The sequence below is a fragment of the Terrapene carolina genome, unplaced genomic scaffold (genome assembly GCF_002925995.2).
Source record: "Terrapene carolina triunguis isolate 2854851 unplaced genomic scaffold, T_m_triunguis-2.0 Scaffold97, whole genome shotgun sequence".
In the NCBI taxonomy this organism is placed as follows: domain Eukaryota; kingdom Metazoa; phylum Chordata; order Testudines; family Emydidae; genus Terrapene; species Terrapene triunguis.
This window is the reverse complement of record NW_020664448.1, coordinates 3,068,832-3,081,067: the sequence shown is the minus strand read 5'-3', so window position 1 is coordinate 3,081,067 and position 12,236 is coordinate 3,068,832. Positions and strand designations below refer to the sequence as shown.

The 12,236-nt window shown below is 44.8% G+C and overlaps 1 protein-coding gene across 3 annotated transcripts in view; it reads left to right on the top strand.

The window, feature by feature from the left end:
- The first annotated feature begins 859 nt into the window (after nt 1-859).
- WNT11 (Wnt family member 11) overlaps nt 860-12,236 on the top strand; it is a 31,806-nt gene continuing 20,429 nt past the window's right edge. The window contains exons 1-2 of one of the 3 annotated variants that reach the window (XM_024205021.3): nt 860-1,198; nt 4,100-4,287. In XM_024205021.3, the coding sequence (XP_024060789.1) occupies nt 4,217-4,287 (71 nt within the window). In that variant the 5' untranslated portion in view covers nt 860-1,198; nt 4,100-4,216. Of the gene's footprint in view, nt 1,199-1,873; nt 1,972-3,537; nt 3,552-4,099; nt 4,288-12,236 lie in introns of those variants that run through there. The other 2 variants (XM_024205029.3, XM_024205038.3) reach the window with 2 other exon arrangements.

Here is a 12,236-nt window from a genome sequence, read left to right as displayed (position 1 = left end):
TATCATTTTGTGCATCACCTAGGTTATATGAAAAACAAATAGATAAACAATTCATTAGAACAAGTAGATCGGAATAAAAATAAAGGAAGTTACCAGCTCCATACACCCAATCTTTCCGTTGGGAAATCGACCCTTTAATCTCAGGGAAACTATGACAATTCAAACTAAAATGTGTTGTGGGTTTTCTTTAAATTGAACTTCAAATGTATAATGAACTGTTTATTATTAGGAATGATTGTATCACTGGAGTAGCAATTGTACTATGACTTTTCTGTGACAAATTGCATTGAGCAGGGCTACTGTTTGGTGCAATACATGTGCAGAAATCTGGAGAAAAGAGAGACTTTGGAAACACAATAGTCAAACTAGTCAGAACCTAATTCCCAATCATAATTGAGAGGCTCATTCATTTCTTTCCTCCTGACTTTAGCTGAAACTTATGCTAGTAACTCTTGTTTTGCCAGTCCCCCAACACTCCTATCTTTACCATAATGTTGTACTTAGTCCTTGTTTTGTAGGGCTTTCCAGGCAGATGACTAGGATGCTTTTATAAAGTAAACATTTCCATGTTGGTCTGATTTGCCTTGCTGAGAAAATGAAGTGGGATCAGCCCTACAGAACTCCCTTACAAGGAACTTTAAAGTCCCTTCTCTGTTTTCAAGATCCTGAAACTACCTGCCGTCTGGTCTTAATCTTTTATTTACCAGGAGGGGGAAAGGAGTGTGCGTTTGGGGGGGATGATTGCTGAGAACACTGGAAAATACACGTTCTTTTTTCTGAATAGATCAAACAGTCATTTGTCCTGTTTTAAGCAGTAAATCCGGAGTGCTTTGTTATGCTAATACAGTCTGACATCACTCCACAGATCAAAGCCACTGGGACCCCATATAAGCAGGTTCTTAAGGCAGAGAGGGCAGAGGCAGACGCGCAGCTGGCAATGTGCTCATGACACACACACACACACACAGACAAACACACATTATCCGCTGCATCTTCACGCAGCCTTTCACTTTTGTCGCTCTTCCCTTCCCCTCCCCTTCTCTGTCCACCCTTAGCGGAGTTTAACCGCTTTTACCTCCGGCTGACCTCCAGTGTTGGGATCTGTATCTACAGTATTTTGTCTGCTGCTGCAAAACTTTGTGTTTGCTGGGAGAAGGGGTCAAGGCGAAGGGGAGCTGGTGCAGCTTTGCCGGGAAAGGTAAGGAAGGGGATTCTTGCTGGTGGGTATCGATTGATTCCTGTCTAATCCCTCACCGTTAAACCTGGTCAGGGGCAGAGGGTCAGAGGGAACCAGATCCCCGAGTGGATTATTTTTCACTGCTGCCCGGGAGACGCAGGTTTGGCGTCCTCAGAAGGCGAGGACTTAAGAAATGTTCCCACGAAGGACGCAACAGTGTCAGAGCTAGGGGAGAAAAACCCTCTAACTTCCCAAAGCTCTAACCAGCCCCGAGCTGGGCATAGGATGGTCTAGCTGGGATCCCGTCTGGGGTGATGAGCGCTGCGAAAAGAAAGAAGAGATTCAGAGCCTGGGACATGTTGGTGAAAGTTTGCTGCCAATGTTCAGGTGCCATTAACAAGGGACGGGCGGGTGTGTGTTTGCCTGGGTGCAAGGCGGGGGGTTGTTAATGTGTTCCACAAACCCGAATTGTTAAGGGGTTGTCAATGGAGATGGAAAATACAGAGCAAAGCCATCATTATTATACACACATCCCCACCCCTTGCCTAGCTGGTTCATCGCTTTGCAGCGTGTTTACCTTTAACGTGTGTGTGTGTGTACACATCACATAGCGATCAGCTCGGCTGTAATGTAGAGGATCTGTGCTGTAGCATACGTGACACACAATCACACGCCCTGGAATTTGAAGCCCGGTCCCTGGGTTGGAATGAATGGGACGATTAAGAATGACCCGGGATGTTTCTCTTTCCCTCTTGGCGGACAAGCTGTGATGTGAGTTTTAGGGAGAGGAAAAGGTACGTGAGGGGTTTGTGGTGTTAGTTGTTATCATCATTATCGGTTTTCTGTTGAGCGAATTTTCTTCAGCGCGGACGTACGCAACCGAGGAAGCGGCTGCCCAAGGCAGCTGGTCTGAAACATACACGGGCAAAGCAAAGCAGGACTTTTAGGATAAAACAGGTCGGGTTTAGACAACAAGCCCCCTGCTGCTGGCTTGATCTGTGACCTCGGGCTCTTCGCCCTTGTAAACAACACGTTTGACGGCTTGAATAACTGTTTCCCCCCTTGCCAGTTTCTCCTGAATTTGTAAATTTAACCTGTTCCGGAGCTAGAGGCTGGAAATCCGGTGGTAATGATACAGGCTGGACCGGAGTTCTGGTTCGGACAGTGTCCGGTCTGGGCTGGGGGAATTCTGCAAAGCCGGGTTAGATCGCTCCCTCCCTTTCAGGGACGCGGTAAGAAATGTCACACTGAAGTCTGTGCTGTGAAGCAACTTCGGGAGAGACAGATAAGGGGTCTGAAATAGCCCCCAGACCGCCCAATGCACGGTCAGGATTCAAGGGTGAAGGCTTCAAGTGTGTCCTTGTTTTGAAAGAAAGATAAAAGACCCCGGAATAAATCTCTCGCCGTGCAGACGCAGGAGACCAGGGAGCACGCCTCTCCGCAGAAGCGGCGCGACCGCTGCTTGCCACTTAATAAGAAAGGGAATAAAAATCGAGGCGGGTGAAATCCTGATCTAGTGGTACAATGTCACTTTCCCGACAACAGTGTTTCAGGGACCGGGTTCTTACACCAATGGGGACACCCTGAAGGAAAACCCAAAGTTCCCGGGGGGGGGAGGGGGGAACTCGCACGTTTAAACGGGTTTCCAAAGTGGAGTCCTCTCCAAGGGGATTAAAGAGTTGACCCTTCAAAGAGCGCAGTTTGGAAGAGAGCTTCAGGCAGCCCCAGACCTGGGGGTCAGGCAGGCATTGAATTATCAACATGAAGGACATGATCCTTCCTCCTATTCTATTGAATGCCATTGGCCAAGGTTTTCCGAAGTGACTGGTGATACCGGCTCGTCCAGTTTGGGGGGTGGCTGACTTGAGACACCTTCAAGAGGCCTGATGAGAAAGTGCACTAGTGCTCAGTAATTACTGAAAACCAGATCCCCCTCTAATGTGTATGAAGGGCCTAATTTGGGCATCCAAATTCACTAGCCACTTTTGAAACCTTGCCCGTTGACTTTAAGAGGAGCAGAATCTGGCACACTTGAGAAAAACCACTGGAGGTTAAGAAGAAAAGAAGACCCTCACTGTTGTCTAGAACGAGTGATGGGAGAACATCCCGATTGCTTTATTACTCCCGTTGTTACAGGGAGCAGGGCTAGCCCCTGTCTGGGAAAGGGGGGACTCGTGAGAATTTAGGAGTCATGTGCCTTGTTTGTTTAATAAAAAGCAAAGAAAGGAGGATCCTTGAGATCTTCTGTTTGCTGCCGGACGCTTCTTTGAGACCATTTTGATTGTAATGTTTAGTGTGGGGCCAGAGTGGCGGGCTCTTCCTTGCGTTCCAGCTGCTCGTGTATTTGGAAGAAGCGAGAAGCAAAGTTAATGAGGTGAGAATGAAAGCAGGAGGGAAGGAACAAAACACAGTTGTTTGTAACAGATCAGACAGACGGAAACATGTGCAGAGCAAGAGCACCTCCGTTAGTCAACACATGTATGTTTAATGTGTCTTTTTTCAGAAATATCTATCTATCTATCTATCTATCTATCTATCTATCTATCTATCTATCTATCTATCTATCTATCTATGAAGAGGATTAGCTAAAACAGAGACCTGAGATTTGTATTTCTTCCCTCCCCAAGCAGATTTACAGAACCTGGGGTGGGGAGAGGAATTGAAACAGGGAATGAAGTCTTGCCATATGCCGGGTTAACCAGAAACATACAATCAGACTATAACTCAAGTCATAATTCAAGCCATACGTGTTGTCTGTCTGTTGACTGTAAAGGTTCTATCAAGAATTGGGGGGAAGGGAATCTGAACTTTTTCATGATTCATAAACCACTCCTTTGCAATTTGGATGATAAATTTCTCTGTCACCAGGATTCACAACACTTGAGTGTTAACCATCTCTTTGTGCTTTCTCCCTGATTTCAGGTTGCTGTGCTCCACGAAGGAACCACATCTAAACTGAAGGAAATACATTGTTCAGAAAATTGGGAAGATCCCCTTTTAAGAGTTGATTTCCTTCTGAAAGTGGGTGGCTGTGGAAAAATGAAGCTCAGTCTTGCAATATTTCTGTCTTTCATTTTACAGACTGGGATTTGCTCTGGAATAAAATGGCTGTAAGTATCTCTCTCTCTCTACATTTTTACGAGCAACACGTTATTTTTTAAAAAGCTTGTCATATTTGCTGTTGTATTACAGTCATAGCTTCAAGTAGAGCACTATTGGCTTTGGACACACTGGAAAAACATTTCAAGACTGATCCTGCATTCCTTAGGGCACCAAAAGTCTCACTGATTTCAAGGACTCTATATGCATCCGAAGAAGTGGGCTGTAGCCCACGAAAGCTTATGCTCTAATAAATTTGTTAGTCTCTAAGGTGCCACAAGTACTCCTGTTCTTTTTGCGGATACAGACTAACACGGCTGCTACTCTGAAACCTGATTTCAAGGAATGCAGGATCAGATCTACTACAACAATATGTATATGCTTTATTTCTAAAATGTACATCCTTTGAGCCCAGCTCTCCCCTCATTTACATCAAAGGAAGAATTGGACTAGCCTGACCCACTTAATGAAGCATTTAATGTCAACTTCTACCGAACACTTTCCCACAAGGCACTGTATCAGGCGGAGCACAAACTAGGCGTGATAGGGCAGGCTGTTAAGATAATGCTGCCAATCTCTAGCCAAAGGAATAGCTGACAGATAACATGTTTTTGTGAACCCTTTACCCTTAGGATTTTGAGAGCAGAGTACTGACTGTAAACCGGCTAGAGCTGTAAAGTCTGGATTGGGTTTCGCCCCAGTGTAATAGCCTGGCTCAGTGTGCAAACAGCAAAAGATCATTGACATATTTCTCCACTTAAATAAACAATCAATTAGCTGATTATCACAAAACAAACAAACAAACCGCTAGAACAGTCATCTGGTTTCACCCTCTATGTGGCTGGTGAATGATCTCTTGTTTTTATAGAATGTAAGGCCATGCAGAGATTAAATGATGCAGGTTAGTCCCGAATGATCTTTTGTAAAATAAAATGTAAAATGAAATGCAATGAAATTGTTGCCAGGTAAATAGTCTGTATTCAGAACATAAGATGTTTGAGGCTGGGTGTTTGTGGTTACAGCACTGGATGGGGACTCAAGAGATCAGCGTTCAATTCTTGGCTCTGCCACAGGCAACTCAGTTAGTTTCTGTGCCTCAGTTCCACACCTGTAAAATGGGGCTAATAATCCTTTCTTTCTCCCATCCTTTTGTCTTGTCTAGACTGTAAGCTCTTCAGTGAAGAGAGGTTTCAGAGTAGCAGCCGTGTTAGTCTGTATCCGCAAAAAGAACAGGAGTACTTGTGGCACCTTAGAGACTAACAAATTTATTAGAGCATAAGCTTTCGTGGGCTACAACCCACTTCTTCGGATGCAGTGAAGAGACTGACTCTTGCTACATGTATGCACACAGGCTAGCACAATGGGGCCCCAGTCCCAGGGGGGCCTTAGGCATGATTGTAATGCAACTAAAATTCAGGGTGCAATAATACATATTAATATTGAAAATTAGGTTTTAATAGTATCAAACGTCACTTATCTATGCAGTACGACTGGCTCACTGCTTATTGAGGCCCTGATTAACCACTTAAGCACGTCCTTAACTTTAAGCTTTGACTGTCAATGGTAATCCTTATGTGCTTAATGTTAAGTGATCTGCTAAAGCAAAGCCCAAAGCAATACACTCAACAATTGCATTGGGAGTGTTGCCTGAGAAAAGAGTGTGGAGCGAGTGCTGAAATCAGCCCTCCGAAAGGCAAGATTTAGGTTGGTTTCAGGGAAGTTCAGTTGCAGCACTGTAATCAGATCAACACACCAGGAAGGCTTGAGGGGTCTGAAATAGCTCTGCCAAAAAAAAAAAAAAGGCTTTCAGCATTTATGTTATTAAACTTTTAGTTTTTGTGGGAGGAAAAAAATCAATCTAAGGAATGGCCTTTCCCCGCCAAATGTGTCCCCCTATCTGAATTTTAGTACGGAAGATGAAAGTTAAGATTAAAGTGACATTTGAAGTATGAACTACCTCCAGATGCCCTGCTGTGCGCCAGTCACACCTGTTCGAAACCCGGTGGAAATCTGCACTAACTGTCTGAGTGCACTTTTCATAAGTGGAGGGCAGCCAGCTGCGATTTTAGAAAGAACTAATTTTTTTATTTAAGTTATTTTCACTCTCCTTCTTCACCCCCCCTCCCCCCAAAAAAGAACAGGAGTACTTGTGGCACCTCGGAGACTAACAAATTTATTTGAGCATAAGCTTTCATGGGCTACAGCCCTCTTCATCGGATGCATAGAATGGAACATATAGTAAGGAGATATATATACTCATACAGAGAACATGAAAAGGTGGGAGTTGCCCTACCAACTCTAAGAGGCTAATTAATTATGTCAAGTATCAGAGGGGTAGCCGTGTTAGTCTGGATCTGTAAAAAGCAACAGAGAGCCCTGTGGCACCTTTAAGACTAACAGATGTATTGGAGCATAAGCTTTCGTGGGTGAATGCCCACTTTGTTGGATGCATGTAATTAATTATGAGCAATTATCAGCAGGAGAAAAAAAACGTTTGTAGTGATAATCAAGATGGACCATTTCAGACAGTTTGACAAGAAGGTGTGAGGATACTTAACTTGGGGAAATAGATTCAATGTGTGTAATGGCTCAGCCATTCCCAATCCCAGGATGGGGCAATTTGTGCTCAGTTATGCTGGTGTAACTCCATGGAGTCACTCCTGATTTACACTGGTGTCAATGAGAATTGTTTTAGACCTAAAGGGCCACTCCCAGTGAAGCCAGTGGGATTTCCTTCCTTTCCAGTGACTGCAGGGCTGAGCCCTAAATTACTTGGAGTTGATTGTGATTGTGCATTTTGATTTAAAACGTGATGTAAGGGGGGGGGAATCAAAGCTTTGTGATAAACTATTTAGAGCTTCTATGCTACGTTTGTACATCTGTAAATTAAAAAAAGAAAGAAAGAGGAAAATGCAGTAGAACATGAAAGGTAGCTATTTATTTTAAATTATTCTAATTATATTTATGGGTACTGTGGGCCAGATACTCAGATGGCATATATCAGCACAGGTCCACTGACTTGGGGTTCTGCCATTTTACACCAGCTGAGGATCTGGTCCTATATGTATAAAGCCTGGACCTTGCAGAACAGTTACTTGCATGAGAAACTTTGTGCTTGGGAGGAGTCCCATTGACCTGAAGAGGATTACTCGTGTGTGTAAAGCTATTTACACCAGCATGGGTGTTTACAGGATCAGATCTTTAATTACGGTGCAGCCTTTTCAGAAACTGTTATAAACCCACAGGTTGTATGCAGTGTTGTTGTAGCTGTGTCGGTCCCAGGATATTAGGGAGAGAAGGTGGGGGAGGTAATATCTTTCATTGGACCAACTTCTGTTAGTGAGAGAGACAAGCTTTCAGGCTTACACAGAGCTGTTAGCTTGTCTCTCTCGCCCACAGAAGTTGGTCCATTAAAAGATATTACCTCACCCACCTTGTCTCTCTAATACACCCATAGGGGAATTTTTGTTTGATGAATTTGTTTTTCCCGATAGATTCTTTAGACTGAGGGAAGGTTGTTGTTTTTTGGGGTTTTTTTTGTTTTTTTTTTTGCAAAATAAGATATCATCAGAGAAGCTGTGTGCATTGTCTTGCTGAGTATCTGGCCCACAGTCCCCATACATATACTTAGAATAATTTAAAATAAATAGCTACCTTTCATGTTCTACTGCATTTTCCTTTATTATTATTTTTTTTTTAATTTACAGATGTACAAACGTAGCATAGAAGCCCTAAATATATGAACGATCTGCGAGAGCAGAGTTGCAAGGGGCCATCCTGCACCAGGGCTTTATTGACGTGATTTGTGATCAAGCCTTCCAATTTTTCCAGGGCAGTGTGAAAGTTGCCTAGGGGGCACCAATTTGCAGGCAAGCTACTTGTTCATGACTGTGACAAGTGAGGGGAGCACTAGAGGGCGCTCTGTGCAACTGCACATGTTGCATTGCACAGGCTTAAGACAGGTAACGCTCGCAAATGCATTGAACAAGGTGCACTGAGTCTGCTGAAAGCAGCAAAACATATCACCCACGTTTCCGAATTAGAACATTCACCCTTGTGTGAGAATTAAGTGGTGTCTAGCCTTTCTGTTGTGCCTCTGCCGAGGGGTGAATTTCACCCTAATGAAAGAACTAGTATAGAGGCCCAATCCTGCGTTCATTTTGCATGTGACACTTGCGCTGAAATCAGGGCTTACAAAACAGCTGCAGATTCAGGCCCAACCATATTTTCTTCTTAATGGGTGTGATGTTTAAATAGGCTCTTGACAACCTGTTCACTCGGGAGACTGATTGCCACACAGTAAATGGAGTTGTTGTGACACAAAGATGTGTTTTGTTGGCATTGCGACTTCCCAAGTTCTCTGAGGTTTTCTCTTACAAAGACCTGTTTTCACACTCTCCTGTTATCTCTGACTAATTTATCTCTGACTCAAGCTCCCTGGTATCCCACGTTTTAGTTATTTAAAATGTTGGTGCCTTGGGCCTGATTCTGCACTCCTCACTCCTGTACAACTCTCAGGGTAAAATCCGGCCCCCATCAAAGTCAGTGGCAAAACTCCCATTGGTTTCAGTGGGGCGAGGATTTCACCCCAGACTGAGTACAAGTAAGGACTGCAGAATCGGGCCCTTTTCATCTGCTGCAAACAGGTTAGTTTAATCACCTTCCAGGATTTTCAGATGAACATTTCTTTCAAGAGAGAAGGGGGGGAAAAAAGAACTTTGTTCTTCCTCTCAGTGGGCCTGACTCTCTCCTCCCACTGATGTAAATCAGCAGTAGCTCTGCTGTGGTATACGCGAAGGGAGAATCAGGACCGTTGATGCCAACGAGTGAGTTGCATGGGGGGAAAACGACAGGATCGGGCCCTCGGAGGGAGTTTTGCTTTGACGTTTGCTCTTCCCTTTTTAGCCCTGCAACTGCAACTGGGCTGTCGATTTAAACCAAAGCCAGAGAGCTAGCCCTCGGAACCTCCTCTTTGCCGTGCTTAGAACTCTAAAAAACAGAACCACCAACCTTAATCTTCCTGAAATTCAGTTAAGATAGAAAGATTTAAATAAAATTACACTGGGAGTGTGTGTGGGAGAGGGGTGAAGGGTGCAACAAACTTCAGCAAAGGAGGGCTGGTGATTTTGCACTGGCTATCACTTAAAACGTTTAACCCGAAGGAACAAAGGGTTCATAGATTTAAAGGCCAGAAGGGACTGTTGTGATCATTTAGCCTGACCGCCTGCATCACATAGGCCAAACAACCTCACCCAGTAATCTCTGAATCAAGCCCGTAATTTGTGTTTGAGGCTGAGCTATATAGTACGTCTTTTGGCAACATCTCTGGTCTTGACTTAAAGCCTGTAAGTGAAGGAGAAGCCACCGTGTCCCTCGGCACATTGTTGCAATGGGTAAATGAATACCAAAGCTTTTTCAGACAGACAAGTGGCATTTATAGAGTAAAAAATAAAACGAAGAAAAACCCTAAAGTGAAACCTTACAATAAGAAGTGCTTTCCAACCTGGAACCAAGTTTGCCACTGCAAGCACAAGTCCATCGGCTTCAAATCCAAATCCCTTCTGAAGTTACTGCCAGCTGTGATTTGGTGGATCTATTGCAGAGAAGGGCCAGTGTGGCTTTGTCCAATTTTGTTTAGCTGCCCAGGTATCCACGGGGCTCTAAAATATCCGAAAGTATGTGAAAGGATATTCCATTCCTCCTTTCCCCGCAGGTTCTCCCTGGAGAGCATTCCCCCATTCCTACAATCCAGGAAGACATGGCTGTGCTGAAACTATACTGGGGCTGCTGATTTAAACCAAACCCAGAACCTCCTCTTTGCCATGCTTAAGAGGACTCTAAAAAAACAAAACCACCAACCTTAATCTTCCCGAAATCCAGTTAAAATAAAAAGATTTAAACAAAATTAGACCAGAGGTGTGAGGACGGGAGTGGAGGGGTGTGTGGGGGGATTGTGCAACAACCTTCAACAAAGGAGGGATGGAGATTTTGTACTGTATATAGAGCCTGATCCTGAAAAAACCTTACTCATGTGCGTTGCTCTTTGTCATGCAAGTAGTGCCAGAGGATGACGGATTGTGCCCATGCTTCCCAAAGTATTAAATACTGTAGTTTATTCATATTTTAAAATGAATTTATTAAAACTGTCCAAGATAATTAAAAGAATAAACAAATGTCATGATCTGAGCATGCATCATATTTCCCCTGTAATTATGTTTATGGTTTTCTGTCAGTAGCCATAACTTCAACTGAAAGCCTTAGTATGTTTTATTTAAGGCTGAATAAATTTGGTTTGAAACCTGTTTACTTAAAGGGAAGGGTTGAATAAAAAAACCCAAATCCTCAGTCCTCCTCAGCATCCTGGAGAATGAAGGATTGTTTAGGGTAGTAAAGGGAAGGGCAGCTAGAATTATGAAATTGTAAAAAGTGACATTTATGAAAGAAAACATCCGATAACACCCCATGCTCTGGAGTCTCTGTGCAAGTCCATGTGGGAGAATGGGGGGTAATAGTGGCTGTGTCGCAATCTTGTGCCCCTCCGATTCTCGGGCCATCCCCTGGTGTGAACGCCAGCATCCTAAAGGCTGTGTTAATCTGGGCCACCTGCCCACAAGAGTCTGTTGCAACCTCTGGGATTACATGGGGTGCAGGGAAATCCCCTCCATGCCCCCTTTCTCTAGGCATTCTCCCTCTGCCAGCAGCTGGGGTGGGGGTGGAGGAGGAGTTCCTATGGAGACTCCCTGCCATCAAAGACTCCCCCTATGCAGTGGGGGCTCCTCGTAGGGCCAGGTAAGGTGGGTTTTATTTCTTTAGGTCTCCCTTACCTCAAAGTGTCCTTCTAAAGAGACCAGGGGTGTGAGGTAATATGTGTCACCCAAAGAGGAGCTCTGTGTAGCTCGAAAGCTTGTTTCTCTCACCAGCAGGAGTTGGTCCAATGAAAGATATTGCCTCACCCACGTTGTCTCTCTAATATGCTGGGACCGACACAGCTACAACAACATGGCAAACAAGCATCCGTCTAAGGCACAGCCGGCCTTTCCACCAATGACACCAACTGTCATTGTAAACGAGCAGGATAGGGAGCATAAAATGTCAGTTATGCTATGAAATAGCGCGCTGATGCATCATTTCTGGAGTTATTTAAAATTAGATTGGTTGGGGACAAACCACTTGTGGCTGCGCAATAGAGATCAACCAAACCTGCAATGTCCGAGACACGCACTAGATCAGGGTTTCTCAACCCTTGGATCGGGACCCAAAATGGGGTCGCCAGAATGTTTCAAAGGGTTGTGTGGCGGCTCCTGTCCCATGGGGCTGGCTGCTGCGCTCGCCTCCCTGCACCCTGCAGTCTCTGGGGTCCCAGCACCACTCAGGTCTGGCCCAGCCATCATCATGACAGGCCAAATTTGAGTGAGTGGCACGGCAACCCCATGGGCCAGGTCACAACTGCACTCACACAAATTTGGTCCAGTCAGGGGCGGGGCCAAACCTGAGCAGGGCTGCAACCCCAGAGGTTGCAACACCTGAAGCAGAGAGCCATGCCCAGCCAGCCCCACAGCACAGGAACTGCAGGAGCTGCCAGAGTGGGGTGAGTGCCAGGCATGGCCCAACCCCCCCGGGGGCGGGGGGGTAGACGCCAACCGAAGCCACCCCATGGCCTCCACCCCCAGGCTGTTTACTGGGTTGCAACAGGCCATAAACATTTACAAATGGATCCTGAGCCCAGAAAGGTTGAGAACCATTGCACTAGATGACCTAACGTGTCTCTTGCATCCCTAATCTACGTGATTTATAAATATGTATTTCATTCTTTGCAAGTGTCTCCAATAAATATGAGTTTTCTTTTCCATCTCCATTACTCTCTTTGTTTTCCTCCTGACACGCAGAGATGTTTCCAATTATAAATTCTCGTAAGCTAAGGCATGAAGCTCAAGCATGAGAGATGGTCACAAAATAGATT